The sequence below is a fragment of the Lygodium microphyllum genome, chromosome 20 (genome assembly GCF_053477565.2).
Source record: "Lygodium microphyllum isolate KBCC chromosome 20, Lygodium_microphyllum_v1.1.10, whole genome shotgun sequence".
Classification (NCBI taxonomy): Eukaryota; Viridiplantae; Streptophyta; class Polypodiopsida; order Schizaeales; family Lygodiaceae; genus Lygodium; species Lygodium microphyllum.
In genome coordinates this window covers 83,006,819-83,026,643 of record NC_141154.1, presented here as the reverse complement: position 1 = coordinate 83,026,643, position 19,825 = coordinate 83,006,819, and the positions used below count along the sequence as shown (strand labels likewise).

The 19,825-nt window shown below is 40.1% G+C and overlaps 1 protein-coding gene across 1 annotated transcript; it reads right to left on the bottom strand.

Moving 5' to 3' along the window:
• Window positions 1–514: 514 nt before the first annotated feature.
• Window positions 515–2,353, bottom strand: LOC148019087 (uncharacterized). Its single transcript, XM_087701415.1, has 2 exons — window positions 1,694–2,353; window positions 515–909 (listed from the first exon to the last, which is right to left on the bottom strand). The coding sequence occupies exons 1-2, from the start codon at window positions 2,204–2,206 to the stop codon at window positions 745–747; spliced, it is 678 nt and encodes a 225-aa protein (XP_087557541.1). The 5' UTR covers window positions 2,207–2,353; the 3' UTR covers window positions 515–744.
• Between the last annotated feature and the right edge of the window lie 17,472 nt (window positions 2,354–19,825).

The window sequence follows — 19,825 nt, the reverse complement described above, 5'->3', positions numbered from 1 at the left end:
TCTACAAAGAGGGAGATCCCCACCAACTATATTCATCATCCTAAAAATACAATATCTTTGATATTCTGACACATGACACAATAATCCCCTTTTTTTTTCACTCTCATCTATCCATTCCGTAGGTAACCAATCTTATATTCAAATGAGCCTAAACATCGAAGGCAAAGAGTTTCATTGTAAATAATCACATTTGGAATAAGTCAACACATAGCGCTAGTGCACAAACCTCTTATCACCTACGAGCAAATATTGCTAGAATTTCATTGTAAATATGCAAGTGGTATTAGAAAAAATGATAGATAATTACACAAGTTGTAACATCAAGCCTAAACCACGTTGGCATCTTCCTGTACAGAACCTTATAAACCTGAGCTTTGGATCTTGTCTTACCTAACATGGCAAGAATTTCATCCTCAAGTGCACGTTTTGAACTCACAAGCATTACAAACATTAGATTAGAAGCATAGATATTCAATGATTATTACATAATGCAGTATACAACATTCAATTGTACTTCCCTAAAGTTTGTCAAAGCCCCACTGGGAAATTTTACAGTACCATTACAAGGTCAAAGAGGGCAAATTGAGTCTGGTGTTAGAGAGCCCTAATGTAGCATCTGCAGCGCAGCCATGATACCTTAGCCTTCATGTTATGGTAAACTTTACAGTGCCGCTGTAGGTCAAATTGGGCAATTTGATTCTGGTGTTAGAAAACCCTAATATAGGAGGAGCAGCAACCATTAGCTTAGCCCTCATCTTGAGAATCAGCTTCTTCTTCTGAGAGCTGGAAGGCATCCACTTCAGCGAAGTAAGATTTTTGCGCCGCCACAAAATTCTCTGGAAGCCATTGCTTGGACCGAGAACCAGGAAGAGACCAGCGCCTCTTCGCACGGCTCCTTTTGCCGGTTTCCTGTCAAAAGAAGAGGGGAATGAACACAAACCGAGTTTTCAATGACTACGCGTTATGATTGAATAGATGTATCAATTGTGCAACAAGACTATCGGTTGGGCAACAACATGATTAGAACAATAATGACAGGAAGCGACCAACTTTCCAGTTATTATGCATTGTGCAAAGATGGTTTAAAAGATTCATCGATTGTGCAGTAAAATAATCGATTAGGCAGCAAACTCATATAAACCATGGGGCTGATCAGTTTACCTGCACATCTATCTTCGATGATTATGCATTGTGGCTGAATAGAGTTATCAATGGTTCAACAGAATATCGATCAGGCAACAACATTGAATAGATTTATCAATGACGCAACAGGTTATCCATTAGAACAAATTTGACAGGAAGCAATAGACTTTTCAGTGATTAAGCATTGTGCAGCAAGATGGCTGAACAGATTCATCGATTGCGCAACAAATTTATCAATTAGGCAGCAAAATGATGGAATTCATCGATTGCGCAACAAATTTATCGATTAGGCAGCAAAATGATTGAAACCATGGAGCTGATCAGTTTGCCTGCACAGCTGTCTTCATTGATTGTGCATTATGACCGGACAGATGTATCAACAAATTATCAATTAAGGAACAACATGATTTGGACAAATTTGACAAGAAACAATCAGCTTTCCTCGGTGGATATGCACTATGGAACAATACGCTAACAGATTCATCGATTATGCAACAAAATTATCAATTACGCAGCGAAATGACCAAAACAATGGAGCTGATTAGTTTACCTGCACAACTGTAGCACCTTCTTTCTTAGTTTTCTGCGCCGAGAAGAAATCAAACCTTCTCTTCAATGGCGGGCAACTTGCAGGAGGCTTCGAGCGACGACGATAGAGAACCACCTCATCCGCGCCAGATACTCCATCTCTTGTATTAGAAGCACTGACCACAGAGGATGAAGAAGGTGTGCAGACGATCGCGTCATCTTGAACGGAAGACACCTGCATGTTCTCAACCGTTTCTGTATCAGAAGCGTTGCCGCCATCTCGTGTCTCATCTTCGCACGGGCAAGATCCTCTCTCCTTCCGGACGAACTCAAGGCTGCCGCAGGACTGCGAAGGGAGGGGCTCAGGTGCCGTGTCAGGTGGACAGGCCCGGGGCTTCTTCTGCTTCTGCTTCTTGTCTGCGGAGGGAGAGGCCTTCGAGAAGGAGGAAGGCGGGAGAGATAAGGAGAGGTTGGAAAGGTCGGAGAGCGGCAGGCGGGGCCTGTGCGTGCGCTGCGGTGGAGAAGAAGCGGACATGGCAGAGAGAAATACCCTAGGGATCGGATGAGATCAAGCTTGCTGTAAGGGTTTCTGCAGAGCGTGTGTGTGTGTGTGTGTGTGTCTCTCTCTCTCTCTCTCTCTCTCTCTCTCTCTCTCTCTCTCTCTCACTCTCACTCACAGACTCCCTCCCGCCCAAATTTTCAAATGTTCTCTCACAAGCATTTTTGGTTTTTTAATCTTCTCAAGTAGCCGTGAGTCTTGAGCCTTCCTTGTATTGCTTTTCTGGTTACACACTATAACTGACCCTCCTTCTTAGGCCCATTACGGGGCAGGTAACACCCACCCCATGGAAACCGCCTCGTGAGGGATCACCCTCTAATCAGCGGTCTAGCTTTGCAGAAGCGTAACACGACACGACACGGAACGCGGAAGCGTAACACGTCATGAGCTAGCGGAAGCGTAACACGTCATGGGACAAGGTAACACGACACGGAATGAAGGTAACACAGCATGAAAAATCACGGGTCCAAGTGAAGGCCCGAATATGTATTCCAAGGTGCAACTAAGGCACAAGTATATTTACAAGGAAAGCCGAAAGGCTTGCGGGATAAGAATTCACGTGTAGTGGGTGGAGCTATCAACGCACATCATACGACGCCATCACGTGGGTGAGGGAGCTCAAGGAAGACTACCCTCATACACACCTCCCCTTGAAAGAACTCGACGACCACATCAAGGTTTCGAAACTAGACTCAAAGCCACTAGGGCCAGTGAGATGAGACTCAAAACTTCGGGGATCTAAACACGTCTCACTATCAAGACGGCCAGTGTCTACCCACTAGACCTAACCTACAACAAAAACTTTGGGGGTCTTTGTCGACTCACTATCAAGCCGACCAGGGTCTACCCACTAGGTGCCATACCCACTGACTCAATTACAAATGTGGAACATTGTCTTCTCAAACTCAAAAGAAATCACCCACTGACTCAATTTACAGATGTGGAGTGATCCAAACTAGATGACTAGGAAGACAACTAATATTGGAAACACTTCCATTCATCCATTTGCTGACCAGATTTACAAGTACAGAATGAAGAATAACCAAGTTAAAACAAGTCATACTCACTTGCTATAACGGATGGTCCTAGTATTATGAGTGCATAGAAAATGCCAGTGGACTAGAGAGAAAAGGCGGGTAACTCAGCTTGGAGTGTGCCACGCCATGAATGCAAGGGCCCAGTAAGCAGCGCCCTGAGTTAGATGGCCTCAATTGGCCAGATCTGTAAATTGGTGAAGCAAGTAAGAAACTAGGCCCCAATTGGCCTGATCTGTCAATCCGAGAACATAGGTGGAAAGATGGCCCCAATTGGCCAGCTCTGTCAATCCGAGAATACGGTAGGAGAGAGCATAGAACCATGATGGAATGGCCACATCTCTCTGTTTGACTGAGGTAGCATTTGACCACCGAAAAGTGACCGCATACCTCAACTTGCGCGAGGTGCGCTTGGAAGACGCGCCTCCCCTTGAAAAAAGTTAGGCTTTGTAGGCCCAAGATTTTTGAGTATACCGCCGACTTGCGAAGGTGGTACTTCTCCTTGCGTGTAAAGCACGATTGGAAAGAGGAATGGCCGTTCTTTTATACTCATGGCTTCGCGAGTTTTTGATTGCTCTTTTGGCAACTTGAACAGTTGCCTTTCTTTTATACTCTTGGCAAAAGGAGTTCTTTATCCTTCGGATCTTAATCCTTTTCATGTACGATATGGTAACAGGATAAATGGCCTTTCTTTTATCCTCCTGGCACAAGGAGCTTGCTAGATCTGCATGATATGCATGGAAATTGCCCGTTTGTTTATTCTCCCACAGCAAGGAGTCTTCAACACAATCTGTAAAAACATTGGCCTTTCCTTTATCCTCCTGGCACAGGGAGTCTTTGAAAGAATCATCGTGGAAATTAGCCATTCGTTTATCCTCCTGGCTAAAGAAGTCTTCAAGGATATTAACATGGAAATTGGCCGTTCAGTTATCCTCCTGGCTCAAGGAGTCTTCAAGGATATGAACATTCGGTATGGCCATTCGTTTATCCTCTCGGCTCAAGGAGTCTTCATAGATATGATCATTATGTATGGCCATTCGTTTATCCTCCTGGCTCAAGGAGTCTTCATGGATATGAACATTCGGTATGGCCGTTTGTTTATCCTCCCGGCTCAAGGAGTCTTCAGCTATTTGAACATTAGGCATGGCCGTTTGTTTATCCTCCTGGCTCAAGGAGTCTTCAGTTTCATCGTGAGGGATAGCCGTTCGTTTATCCTCCTGGCTCAAGGAGTCTTCAACTAGATCAACATGGAAAATGGCCGTTTGTTTATCCTCCCGGCTACAGGAGTCTTCATAGGTATCATCTTGATGGGTGTCCATTCATTTATTCTCCCAACACCAGGAATCTTCAATATGATATGTGGCCGTTCGTTTATCCTCCCGGCTCCAGGAGTCTTCAACACTAACCTCATCTGGGTAAAATTGGCCTGACTCTTCATCAAAGATGGGCCTGTCTTCTTTTGACTCACTGTCGTCTCTCCAGTACCGCTCCTGGTACAGTGGTTTATCTGCGTCTGTATCCGGATCTTCGATTTCTGACTCGTCCTCTTCTGACACGCACATGGCCTCCGGCAGCTTAACAATAACTTGGCCACGCGAGTTCGCATCTGACTTCGTGCCACAGTAAGGGTCACCAACTCGCGAGCTCAAACCCGGCTCCGTCTGGCCCCTTTTTTCTTTTTCGCTTTGGGCTTCAGCCCATCGCAGCATAACCTTTGCCATAGCGGTCTTCTTCGAGACATAACAGACCAACATCCCATCTTCAACATCGTCATTGTCATCTTCATGTGCTTCATCTTTATCTGCTTCGTCATCTGCATTATGCTCTTCATTTTCATCATCATCATCATCATCTTCTTCTTCTTCTTCTGCTTCTTCTTCTTCTTCTTTTTCATCATTGGACTCCGCAAAGTCATCTTCATCTTCTTCTTCATCAACTGTTGACTCCTCAGAGTCGTCTTCATCTTTACGTGACTCCTCAAAGTCATCATCATCATCATAAGACTCCGTAGATTCATCACTATATTCATTGGAATAATCATCGCTCGAGCTTGAACTGGGTTCTCGGTGACGTAGTTTGGGTTCTGGCTTCGTGTGGGTAGTCGGGGTCGACTTGGTCACCTGCTGTGGAGTTGGACGTAGCACATTTTTCTTCTAAAGCTCTGACGTTGGCAAGCTACCTACAACAGCATTTGCACCATAGTCTCTAGCAATCCCTCTCTTCAAGGTGCTTTCATGATCCAAGGTATCCCAGTCGCCCACTTTCAGAAGATATTCACAACATTTTTCAATACCTGCATTCAAAATTTTCAATTCTTTCTGGCAGAATGCCAGGTCAATGCAGACCTCATCGATGCACCGGTCCAGCTCCGACAGCACCATACCAAGGGGCTTTGTTTTGCCAATCAGCTTATCCACCTTGGTTTGACATAACTCCACTCTAAAAGACTCCATCTTCATGTAATCTACTAGGAGGCGCCTATTCTCTGCATACCTCCGTTCAATTTCTTTTTTTCTCATGGCAACCTTTGATTTTCGCACAGTAGAAATCTTTCTTTTACCAAGCTCACTCACTTGGAGGTCAGCACACACTAGCCGAGAAGTTTGCTCTGATACCAAGTGTAACGGACCCTCCTTCTTAGGCCCGTTATGGGGCAAGCAACACCCACCCTGTGGAACCTGCCTCATGAGGGATCACCCTCTAATCAACGGTCCCACAGCTTTGCGGAAGCGTAACACGACACGACACGGAATGTGAAAGTGTAACACGTCATGAGCTAGCGGAAGCGTAACACGTCATGGGACAAGGTAACATGACACGGAATGAAGGTAACACGGCATGAAAAACCATGGGTCCAAGTGAAGGCCCGAATATGTATTCCAAGGTGCAACTAAGGCATGAGTATATTTACAAGGAAAGTTGGAAGGCTTGCGGGACAAGAATTCACGTATAGTGGGTGGAGCTATCAACACGCATCACATGACGCCATCACGTGGGTGAGGGAGCTCAAGGAAGACTACCCTCATACACACCAAGTAATGGACGGCCAACCCCCACCCAGAGTGTGGGCATGCACTTTTTGAATTTGGGCACGAACATGGGCATCATATCTTTACACACCAAATGGACACAGTTTGTAAAAAAATAAAAACGAATAAACTTATAAATTTTTTGATTGGTTACAAATGTGAAATGTGCACTCTTATTTGCCACTTTACAAAGTGGGCGGGGGAGACTCCCCGTCCAAAAGTGGACGGGGAGTTCACCTGTTTAGCAGGCAAACAATAGGTCATGTCCTCTCCACTAGTGTGTAAAGGACTGTGGACGCCCAACCCTTAAATAAGTGTTTTGTTTGGTTAAAGCTTACAAAGTGGACGTCCCTTATTTGGTGTGTAACTAGCCTTAGCCTTGCACCCCTCTACACACAAATGCCATGGGGGGGAAAAAGACATACTTAGTTAATCACTTTATGATGTGTCACATTTCTCCCAGTTACCTGAAAACCATAGAGAGATCCTGCATTATCATAGAGAGCCTCTTAAAATGGGTGATGTGGCACTATAGCACCCCTAATTGGTATACATGTTCTAAAAATTGCTCTAAAAAGCAACCTTAAAAACCCAATTGAACTAACCCCATGTATGTCATGTGCGCCCATTTCTAGTTTGGTTATATCCATAAAGCATGACAATTCAACTATGGAGAGCTAACTCGATAGCTCATGTGCATAGGGTATGAAAGAGTTCTTGAAAGTAAACAATCGGTTTAACTAAGATGCAAATAATGAGAAAATAGCTCGTTATAAATCGTAATGTACTTATATCATCCAAACAAATGGATAAGGTAGAGGGGTTAGTGTTATGACATGCAACTTGTGATGGCAATGCCCCCCCATAGATTAGAATTTTCAAATATTTATTTGAGGAGCTTCGTTATGGCAACCTAAGCTTGCAAATTATTCTCAATTTCTACATTGCACAAAATAGGAAGGATTGATGAGATCAAAGGGACTTGCATGGTCCAAAAAACACCCAGCGCAAAAGGAATACAAGTGGGAGGGGTTTTAGTCTACTTTCTTTTTACTAAGAACTATCTATAGCCATTATTCCTCTTAAGCATTCAATCCAAAGTTTTTTATTATCTGAATGCATTCAAGAAAGGTTCCAATGGCATTATACCAAATGTTAGGCCACCTTTATCCCTTTAGAGTGTATGGCCTTGTAGAATTTGACCACAATAGCCAATATCACAACCTCATCAATGTAAGCAACATTTTAAATCTAGATGCTTAAATGCAAAGAAGGATCACCCCCTTCGTTAAGATGATTCAACACTTTCCTCACATTAATAATTTGTTGTGTAACTTGGGAGGCCTTAAATTTGATGCATTGATCACTACTAAAAAGGATGCCATCGCATCCATAGCCAAACCAATTGCATGATAAAATTTTAGCAATACATAGCCCTTAGGCACATCGTAGCGTCACTCAAGGGTGGTCCCCACAAAGATGCTTTAGGATACCAAAGGAGATTCTTGCAAATTTTAGCCTAAAAATTTCTAATATTGCACCCCCTTCCTATTGTGCACCCATTACTTGATCCCAAGCAATGGCATGTCATCCTATCTTGTTGCCAAAGGACCACAAGCAATCTCAAAATAGGGTTTCAAGCTTGTTCCAATTTGAAGGAGAAAAGGGAAGAGCCATAGCACAAACACCATCATTGAATAAGAATTACCTTTAGCAAAGGAAAATCTATCTTTGTCCCTTACTACTCTTAATCTTCTACCTACAACTATTGAAGAACTAATCAAAGCATTGCTCCATGTTGATGCCAACAACAATAAGGCAACCAATGTAGCATATAATGTGTCCTTTGGGAGTTACTTTAAACAGTATTTGGGGTGGCTTCCTATTATAGAAATTTAGATTTGGCCTTATTAACCTTAGAACTATTATTGCAAAATAATGCTCATAAATTCAAAGTAACTTGTTCGCTTTTGAGCCTTATCACTTTGTTATTTCAAAGGTGAACTTTACATTTATGTCTCTCCCTTGTGCAAACTCATGTAAAGTTATTCTTGTAAATGTGGTTAGTCTTAAGGAACTTAGGGATTAGCTTGAACATACCCTAATTTGTAAACTAGGAGAGCATTAGACCAATGAAAAGAATTCAATAGGAACACAAGTCATGTAAGAATCCTCCCAAATGGCTTTAAAAACTTGATGAGGAATTCATCCAAAGACTGAGTGCTTTGTAGCACTTCGTCATCCTAAGGGCACCCTCCAACCATTGAGTTGAGAAAAGATGGTCTAATAGCAATGCCTAGATCCACTTGGCCAACCATATGCTTATAGAGCATTTGCTACTAATAATCACCCTAACTTTTGGACTTGCTTTTAGTTGAACTTTGAGACTTGAATTTCTATTAAGCTTCCAATTTTTAACATAATTTAAAAAAGTGCCATCAGAAGCACGAGAATAAGAGTGTTAAGGACATGAATTCCACAATTTTTAGCATGATTCAATAATTGTTGCCCCAATTGAGCCTTACTTCTCCCATGTCTTTGCATCAATCCCTTGCTTGCTTGACTCTCACAACAATCACCCACGGCCAACAAGTTTCCTTAACACTACTATCAAAGTTTTTATCCCTTTTTAGGGGGGTGGAGGGTGTGCCAAAAGTGATAGGTAAAGTTCCAATACCTTATTGATTGGATCAAGTAGCCTCTGTAACTTCAACATTGCCTCCATCCTCTATCGACATTCTATTTAGTTGGAATTTGTGCTTGTTTTTTGGGATCATTTGTTGTGGATGCTATAGTTTACATGCACATCTCTTTCAATTGTGACAACGACTACAAACGTAGCGACAAATTTGCTACATATAGTTCAAGCAACCCAAGAAATTGCTATCAGATTGATTATTCTTGTGATTTTAGTTTGCTATGAAGGGCATAACATAGCCACATCTGCTCTTTCGTGCACATTCCTAAAACATTGAGGTATAAAGTATAAAATAGTACAATGTGGCCTTGTTAATTGACTCTATTTCTGACCCACTAGCCTCCATTCTTGAACCTCACATACTCATGGCATATCAAGGGTAGGAAATATCTTAGAAGGTCTTGCTTGCCTAGTGTTAGAACTATCCTCCTTAGTCACTTGCACCAATTTTTATCTACAACTATGTGCAACCACCTAGTTCTAACGAATGAAGCTTCCAATAGCAAGGTAGAAGAAGTACTTCAAATAGTGAGGCTCTTCATGTCCCAAGTTCCATCTCAAGTAGTAGTTGAGTTACAATGGAGACACATGCTTCAACTACATCTTGGATCGAACTCAAATATTCATCCATCCAATCTTCCATCTCCTTACAATTTTCTCCATGGTTCCCAAATAAGTTGTCATTTATTTATGTATGAGTTTTTCTAAGTACATGCACTCACATATTATTTATACTATAATATATACAATGGTTTAGATAATTCTATCTCTCTTATTCTCTAATTAAAATTGGCTTGTATAGCCAAAGGAGGGGTGGACTTTACTCTCCTTGGTGTACTTTGTGCTTCTACTATTATCCATCTACTTTACTATGCCATTTATCTTCATTCTTTGATGCTCATTGCTGAATTATTGCTTCATTTTGCAAAATTCACTACATGACATTGGTAGCCTAATGTCCATTGAGAGCCTTAAATAAAGGGTTATATTTGCAAGGTCATGTGATAGCTAAATGTGCAGCAAAACTTTTACAAATAGATGAACTACATGGCCATACTCATTTTAATATGTAAATAGGCTTAGTGGTATCACACCATTTATGCAATGCACGTAGTGGATTCATGACATCAACTAAATAGATATTGTCAACAAACTATTGCTTAGTTGGTTGAAGCGGGTGTGTGCATTTCTCTTGGTCCATGGATCGAATCCTCCCAGCTTGCAGCATGGCTTTGCAACACTACAATCTTCTACATGGTGCCCCACACTTGGGGATTTCCAGTGACATCCTAACAAGCAAAAAATCGCATGCATTACAGAAAACTAAATCAATATTATTGATGTAGACATCAATTTTAATCTATTGCACACATATGCCACATTAAACTTGTATGAGATATGTCAAGCTCGGTCTCTATACTATCAAACAAGACTAACTACAAAATCTTGCCATGTCTTTTCCATAAAAACCATTTTTTATCAACTTAAACATAGAAAAGCTATAAGATTACACAACTTTTCTTATACTAAATTTTAAGTAACAACAATATAGACCACTTAAGGTCTTTAATATTTCACAAAGTTGACTAGTAAACCACAACATATAGGGGTGATATTGTTCCATATTTGGAAATATTTCTATCTACATTAACTCCTAGATTCATAAAAGAAGGAAAATATTACTTAATTGGCTTTAATTATTTAAAAAATATATATAAATTATTTCATGTGAGGTAGCCTTAGTTGAACCACACAAATACAATGGATGGATTCTTGGATATCCATATTGCATATTGTATGCAAGCGAGAGACCTCATATTCACATCAAGAGATAATATACAATAACACTTCATGTACTCGTAATGTCTAACCTATATACAATGGAAAGTGCATATTACAAGATTTGTCACTTAAGTCTCTCTATGAGTTAGGCAATAGTTCTAGGAATTATGTCATCCATAACCAAAAGAAATAACTACTCTTATAACTATAATTGATATGCGAAAGCATGATAACAAAGGAAAATAGGAGTAGCCATCCAAGCAAAAAAAAAAAAGAAAAAGCTTTAAAACTTAGAAAAATAATTACCAAGAACATATTTCAAAGATAGTAAACAACATATCTACAAATTTCTAAGTGGTAAAGATTTTTGAATAAAAGATGCACTACTAATGAGCTAATAAATGAAAAATATGCAATAATATAGATACATATCTACAAATATCTAAGTGGTAAAGATTTTTGAATAAAAGATGCACTACTAATGAGCTAATAAAGTATTAATGTTCTCAATAATATAGGTAAGTGAAAAATGCATTCAAATGCTTTGTGTAGAACTTCTTTAGGCAATCTTGACGACATCATTTACTATGTCCAATTCATTATCAAGCAAAACTTTCAACCTATGTGTTGATTTTAGTTGGAAGAAGCAACACAAACTTGTCCATGATCAAACACTAGAGCTTTTAGATGCAACATCATACAAATATATTTTCACCTATCATTTTTTGATTATCATTGGAAGTGCCAATTCAATAGGGAACTACACCATTTCATAGAGAAAAGAAGATGTAGCATTGTTGGAATGAAAGTGATTATTGTAATAAAACTCTATTCCCAATATTAGTTCTAGCAATTATCTCTATCTTAATGTCCTTCTTGTTAACTACCTTGCATATTGGTTGGTTCCATTGCACAAACCTTGAAAATAATTCAAAATTCTAAGCAACATTTTGAAGTATGTATCTTTACTATTAACACATGAGCAGGATTTCATACTTACAATAGAATCAATGTTGTATTGTTGCATGACATCTCCTAGTATCAACTCTAATGCATCATTATTATCTAGTATTTCTTATTAATATTCTAAGGTGCAAACAATCAATAAAAAATGACTATAATCACTTGTGCTATGCACATCTTGATACACATGTTTTCTTACGTCAAATGTCCTTTAACCATTTGATAAATTAGGTCTCTTTGTAACTTTCTCCTTCTAAGCTGCCCACATATTCTATATCAGTTGCATAGTTTAATATATTGCCACAAATTACAACAATAGAGAATTGCACCAACAATATCCTCATGGCTACCCTTGGTATAGCAAGTAAAATTTGCATAAAATCTCCACAAAGAAGAATAGCTTTGTCCCCATAACACATTATATCCTTTAAAGTTTTTTTCAAGTGCCTCAAAAGTGTAACAATGCATCATTAGAGCCTCATCCCACAAAATAGGAGTAGTATATTTTAATTAGTTTGGAAGGTTACATTGAACAAGTATATTTCAAGTAGAATGATTATCTAGTCATAGGGTTATCTTAAACTTCAAGTAGGTTGTGCATGCATTTGGCAAAATGAATGTGGCAATAGTGAAACAAGATCATGGCCAAGGCAATGTGAGCATGACTACATAAATTTACAATCAAATAGAGCTTCATCTATAGCCTTGTGTTATAGACAAAGGTTTACCTATTTTTCTTAATCAATCAATGTAGTATATGTTCAATTTACAGCACTAAAAACTCTTCCTAATGCTTAAAGTAGTCATATTGGCTCACAAAATATGAGAATAAAGACAAGTAAAGTTCTCAATTGTATACTTGTTTGTATTAATACAACTTCCTACAAATGCATGTGCCATCCTTCATGGCTTTCTAACATTCCCTTAGCTACGAAAGTTTCTTGAAACTGGAGCACAACACAATATGAACCATATGTAAGGCCTCAAAAGAGTTATATCACTTATATACAGTAAGCTCTCTCCTGTGTGCCATCATCCTCTCCATTTGGAAATAGAAAAAAGATATAACATAGGTATATATACCTTATATGAGTTAGAGATTCTATGAAAAGACTCTCTCAGTGTAAACATGAATGCCATGATGATTAAGAATATCATGACCCTACCTAGGCATAAATGCAACAACCTCACTAAACATTGGGATAGATCAAGCATATCATAATTGCCTTGCTCGAACATCATTTAACTTTGGGATAGAATCTAGAAGTGGACCAATTCTTACAAATAATCATCCTTAATTCTATAGCATGATATTTTTGCAATTGTGCACTCAATGATCTAAATGGTTGTGCATAGATATTATCATATTCATTTTATGTTAGTGTTGTGTTGAAGAGGTAGGTAGAAGCCCCGATACAATGTCTAAGCAATTTTTAACCCATGTTTAGTATCATAAACACAAATTGTGTAGACTTTGGTCTCTATTGCTCATTCACATTTGGCAAGAGAAATCATATACAATGATATTTTGACTTGTCAACCTAGAAACTAAAAACCAGTATCACAAATTCTAATAGCATGTTCACATGCACTTTTACACTCAAGTCTTCTATCCAAACCTCATGGAAGAAGACTTTGCTAGGAATCACACATCCTAGGATCCCTATGAGCAAGAAGATTCACAATAGAACAAGTAGAAGCCCCAACACAATGTCTAAGCAAATTTAAAGTCATGTTTAGTATCATAAGCATCAAGTTGTGTAAACTTTGGTCTCTAGTGCTCCTCCACATTTGGCAAGAGAAGTCCTATAAAATGATATATTGATTTGTTGACTTGAAAATTATAAATCATTATCATAATTTCTAATAGCATGTTCACATGCACTTTTACACTCAAGCCTTCTATCTAGGCCTCATACAAGAAGACTTTGCTAGGAATCACCATGCTAGGATCCCTATGAGCTAGAAAATCCACAATAGAAGAGAAAGAGCACCATAATCTCCACTATGGGTTCCACCCTTGGCAACTTTGTGCATTTCCAAGTTGGCTTGTTGAAGCTTGTGATTGACTTCTTTGTTTTGGGATACTAGTTGTGTTGCATTGAATGGAGGAGTTGGTTTGGGCTTTGTATCCTTGGGTTCTTATGTTGAAGATTTCCCAAGAGGCTACCTTTGTCCTAGCTTGTGTAGCTAGAGTATATGATTCTCATTATAGTATTATTATGCAAGAAATAGTGATTTTGGCACCCACCTTGGTGTGGTAATGCTAGGCTTTTGTCATCTAAGTGATTGTCTTCATTTTTTATGCTTGCCTCATGATGTGCCTTGAATGCACATGCCATTTTGTTGTAATATCTTTGGGTATTTACTTGATGTTGTCTATAGGATTTGTTGGAAGTCAAGCTTCGGTGATGGGTTTGAGCCTATACTTTTGTGCATCTAATAGTTTTCTCAATGAAATCTTTACTCTCTTGTTAGATGCATCCATGGCTTTTAGGGGTTTCATGCATCTAATAAGTTTCTCAATGAAGTCTTTACCCCCCTTTTTAGATGTATTCATGGGTGTGGTGTTGTTTTTACATTTTTCCTTTGCAATTTCCCTTGACATAAAATGGAAATTATTTTTATGTCAGGCTAGCTTAGATGGATCTTTTGCTTAGAATAGACCACTGAATAGGCTGAAGTTTAAGTATCACAATCCACATTTGGACAGCAGATTCCCTAGCTCTTAACACTTATTTTGTATCTAGAATCATTCCATACTTTTGTCTAGGACTATCTTTACCGATGGTTTTCTTTGTCCCAGGGTACCAAAATTGGTAGTTTTTGGTACTTCCTTAATACCCTTACTATCTGTCTCATTGTACCATTATTGGTAGTCTTGGCACTTCTGAGTACCAAATTTGGTAGTCCCAGAGTACCTTTTTATGGCATCTGAGTACTTTTTGTACATGATAAATAGGTTCATAAATGCAGGTTCCTTGTGCCTCATTTGAGTAATCTCTCGTATCAGTGTGTATTGGTCTATTTTGGGCCATAAGCAAATCATATTAGAGCTAATTGTCATTGAGAATGGCACCAAATTTGAATATCCTACCCTTGGAGGGTCATGATTAAAGATATAGGGGCCATCACCCTAGAGAGATATCTCTCTCACTTGGTGGTGACCCATATGACATTCAACGCACACAAGGGTCAACACCAAGCTGGAAGTGAGGTCCTTCAGCCTAGGGAGGGGCCTCCTTCTCTTGGCGATGACCCTCATGGGGTTCACTACACATAATAAATACTTCAATCAGCCCAACTATAATCAAAATGAACTCATCTTTTTACAAATATAGACATAGACATTTTCATCAAAAGAAAGATAAATGTTTCACGGGGCTTTTATACTAAAAAAGACCATATCATCAAATAAATGTCGACAAGTATAACAATATGTACCTTTCCTTTTTTATTCTTGTTACATTTTCATTTCCATTTACAAAGTAGCAAACGAGCACCAAAAAATTACAATGCAAAGGCCTTGAAGGCTAGGTTTAAGGGTCTCCTCAAGGGTAGGGCCGAATCTTCACTAAGAGCGAGCTTGGCCATGAGAGTGGGCTTCGCCGAGAGCGGGCTTGGCCATGAGTGCAGCTTGATTTTCCATGAGGGCAGTGAGGTTGTCCCTGTGTTTGTCATAGGGATGGGGAGGGAGGGTGTGGTGGCTAGGGCTAGGAGGGTTCGCGTGCTTCCTCCATATCATGCCAAAGAGCTTCCAATCTCTGCAATCCCCTTGCCACCACTTGCAACCCACTCTCTTCAGCTTGTCTCGATTCAACCCAGTGACAAACCTCTTCCATGGCCTCCTCATGACCTCAAATGGCATCTACTGCCTCTTCCAAAGCCCTTATCTACTCTTGTTCCCGCTCTCGTACCTCCTCTGTAATCTCTCTCTCTCTCTCTCTCTCTCTCTCTCTCTCTCTCTCTCTCTCTCTCTCTCTCTCTCTCTCTCTCTCTCTCTCTCTCTACAACACCTTCTCCTTGCAGTGCTCAGTAATTATAGATGCAAAAAATTGAATGGCACTAACTTTGAATTTCTTGACTTCAAACTCCGAGTAGTTCTCTATATCAACATCCTGCCCCAAAGAAGAAATTACAAACTATGAGCTTTGACTGGCAAAACATGCTTGCATCATAAAAACCATGCACATTCGAAAGACCATATATAACCTTCAAAATGGGAAATGCATTGAGGCACGTCCTCCATCCATAGTTGACATGTCTAGGGCCATGTTGTAGGACCCACACAATCCTTCTACTCGGATTATATAAAAGGGTTGTTACAAAAAGAACACCCTCATGTAGGCCACAAGTTTGCGCCCAACCTTAGAGACACAAGTGAAATTAGTTTAGGGTTGATACATTCAACGAGCAGGAGCCAAATCTCCAAAGGAGAGTTGTAGATACTTACTATTGGGCACTTCCATGGTAGCCCTTGCTAGTAGTACTTGTAAAATAACAAATGTTTTGTTGGACATCGTACAATATCAAACTCCAGTGAGAGCTATTCAATCATCAAAGTAAATAAATCACCAAATCAAAGATAAAATAACTAGGCCTACATAGACAAGCAATGTTATTTAATTAAGCACTTACTTTTGATGGTATGAAATAAAGACAATTCACACATCATTAATCGACATATAACTGCACTGCTCCAAAGCATCCGTCTATGAAACTTTGTCCTCCTAACAGAAATGCGACAGTAGTAGCGGGTCAAGATAATACACAGATTTATGGATCTCTGGTGGCAACAATGATATTACATAGCTATCAAATGAAAGGGACAAAAAAAAGATTATTAAGGCAGCATACCAATGAAATCAATGATTGGGATGCTCAAAAAACAAACAGCTAAAACTTACTATTGGAGAGCAAGAAGGATGGAGTTAGTCAACTCCTCTTCATTAGGGCAAGCAAGCACTCCTATGTCCACCACATCCAACTCCACAACCTGTCACTGCCCTCTCAAAGGGATACAACTACCCTAGCAGGGGCCACTACCTCCCCCATTTGAGAGCGGAATTTTAGAGTCAGATTTAAAGCACAAAAGTGGCCCTAGCCGTAAATGAGGCAATTTTAGTGAAAAATAAAACGATCACGAAACAAGGAGTTGGAGTTTTCCTAGATGCATTTCGACACCAAGAATCCAACACGTGTCTCTTTGTCGATTGGAGTCCATTTGACCCCCCATTTAATGGTTGCAAGCTTTGGCATTATGAAGTAGCAAAAGCAAAAAAGCACATGATGGAGGTTAGCTAATGGATTTCGATGCTAGGAAGTTGTCCGTTCAATCGAATCATGAATCCAAGGTTGTTTGCCTCTCCATTCAGGTTGGAACCACTTGCAATCAAGTGTGAACATGCAAAATTTGAACTACATAGTTTGATAGTTAAGTGTTAATCATGGTTAAGAAGAGAAAAAGCTCAAAAATTCACACAAATGGAGGGGAGTATTTTTTTCAACACCCCTTCTTTACCATATAAAAATCATTTTTTGTGCATGTTACTGTTGAGATATCGAGCTCCACTCGTGATACGCCAGGGTGACCGTTGTGCATTTATGTCATCGACGTGTCAGTTGCAGATGCGGTTGGTACACCGCCCATGAATAATAGCTACATGATAGCTATCCTTATCTATTCTAGTTCGTGGCTCAGTTAGTATGCCACCTTAGTTAGTTGAGTTTGGTTTGAGATCCATATATAGGGTTCTTCTATTTCTTTGTACTAGAGTTCTTTTGGCTTACACAACTAAGAAGAGAAAAACTGTTTTCAGCCTCTACCTTTGTGTGTCTTCCTCCATTGTGCAAGCAAGAAAGCTTCAAGTGAGACTCCTTCCTTCTCTCCCACAATCTTGACATGGTATCAGAGCCTTGTTCGTGGTAAGGAGCTCAAGAAAGCAAGCCAAGCTCGCGGTGTTCTGGTAAGAGGAGCAGTGTTGCTTTCATTTTCTGTTTTGGGAGCAGATCTCTGCAGGTAGCACAGCCGGAAAGTGCAGGAGTGCATTGTCTCAGGTTGAGACGCCCTTCGCGGTGAAGCAAGAGGGCAGTATATGCTGCGGGAAAGGGCTTTAGCCCTTGGCGACCTTGTTTTTTTGATTTGAGGCCATTTCGGGGCATGTTTTGGAGGCGGAAGTTTTATGCACGCACTCAGGAAAAGGCCCAATTTTATGCTGTGCAGCCACTGTTCTACAGGTCGGTGAATAGTTACTGTAAAAATTGCATTGTATGCTTGTGCGCAGAGACATTGGGAGTTACAGAATCATCCCTGTTGCCTGTTGATGCAAAATCGTCACTAGGAAGTGACTGTGTGGTTAAATACCACTTTCGCCAGTTTTGCAGATTTTCCCTTGTGAGGGTGAAGCTGTGGTTTTTGCAGTGACAGAATTTTTTGCAGTCTTCTGTAATGGCATCTGATTCTCTTTCACAGATTGTCACTGAAAAGCTTGACAAGAACAACTTCCAAGCATGGAAGTTTAGAATGACGAATTTCCTTATGGGAAAAGGATATTGGGAATTTGTTGCAGAAAATGAAGAAGAACCAGTTCTTCCTGATGTTCCCAATCAACAGCAAATGCAGGCATTTAAAGCATGGCATGAGAGAGCCAGGAAAGTTATGTATTGGCTGTCTATCAGCATTTCAGACTCTATGATTGTGCATATTCAGGATGCAAGTACGCCAAAGGAGGCATGGGATACTTTGTCAAAAATGTATAGCACAAATACGCAAGCCAGGAAAATGCAGCTCAAGCAAGAGTTGCACAATGTGCAAAGAGAAAATATGAGCATCAACGACTACCACATGAAGGTGAAGAAGATTGCAGATGCACTTGCTTCCATTGGGTCACCAGTGGAAGATGATGATTTAGTTTCTGTGACCTTGAATGGTCTAGGAAAGGATTATGCACAGTTTCGGACATCCATTTCAGTTCGTGAAAGATTTCCTGATTTTGAGGAGTTGATTGCTCTTCTAATTTCTGAGGAACAGAGAAATGGTGGTGCATCTTCTTCAGGAGGAACTTCAAAAGAAGCTGTCTTCTACTCAAATGCTAGAAGAGGTAGAGGCAGAGGTAGAGGAGGCCGATTTGGAGGCCGTGGTAGAAATCAAAATATGCAGCAAACTTAAGAAAACCAGTCCTATGGAGGAGGACGTGGTAACTCTAGAGGCAGGGGGAGCCAAAGAGGTCGTGGTGGATGGCAAAGAGGTCAAAATGCAAACAGTAATATTGAATGCTACTACTGTGGTAAAATGGGTCATATGGCTAAAGACTGCTATAAAAAGCAGAATGACATCATGAATGGAAAACTGCAACAAGGGAATTATGCATCTTCTAGCAGACAGGGTGATGACAGAAATGAGCATTTGTTCATGGTGCAGCACATGAACAATTCTGTGACAAGTGCAGAAGAAAGCAATGATGTATGGTATGTTGACTCAGGTGCATCAAACCACATGACAGGTCATGCAGAATGGATGGAGGATGCAAGGAAAATGGAAAAACCAGGATTTGTGGAGACTGGTGATGATACTGCACATCCTATTGTGCAGATTGGAAAAATTCCCTTGTCTATGCAGGATGGGAAAAAGAAATACCTGTCCGATGTATTTCATGTCCCGAATATCACCAAGAATCTGGTTTCTGTCGGTCAAATGGTTGAGCAGGGCTTGCAGGTCAGATTTAATCCTCATGGATGCTTTGTTGAGGATATGAAAAATAAAGGACACTTGATAGCAAAAGGAAAGAAGAAGGGCAGAATGTTTACGTTGGATGCAGACATGTCTGAATTGAGTGCAGCAATGTTTGCACATGGGACCGGTGTAGTTGCAGATATTGATATCTGGCATAAACGCATTGGTCATGTTAATGTACAACGACTTAAATCAATGCAGGCCCAAAATATTGTTGCAGGATTGCCAAAATTCAAGGTTGCAGAAATGCATAAGGTATGTGAAGCCTGTCAGTTTGGAAAACAGGCAAGGAAACCATTTCCTAGACATGTTCAAGAGAGTGAGAAGCCATTGGAATTAATCCACTCTGATGTGTGG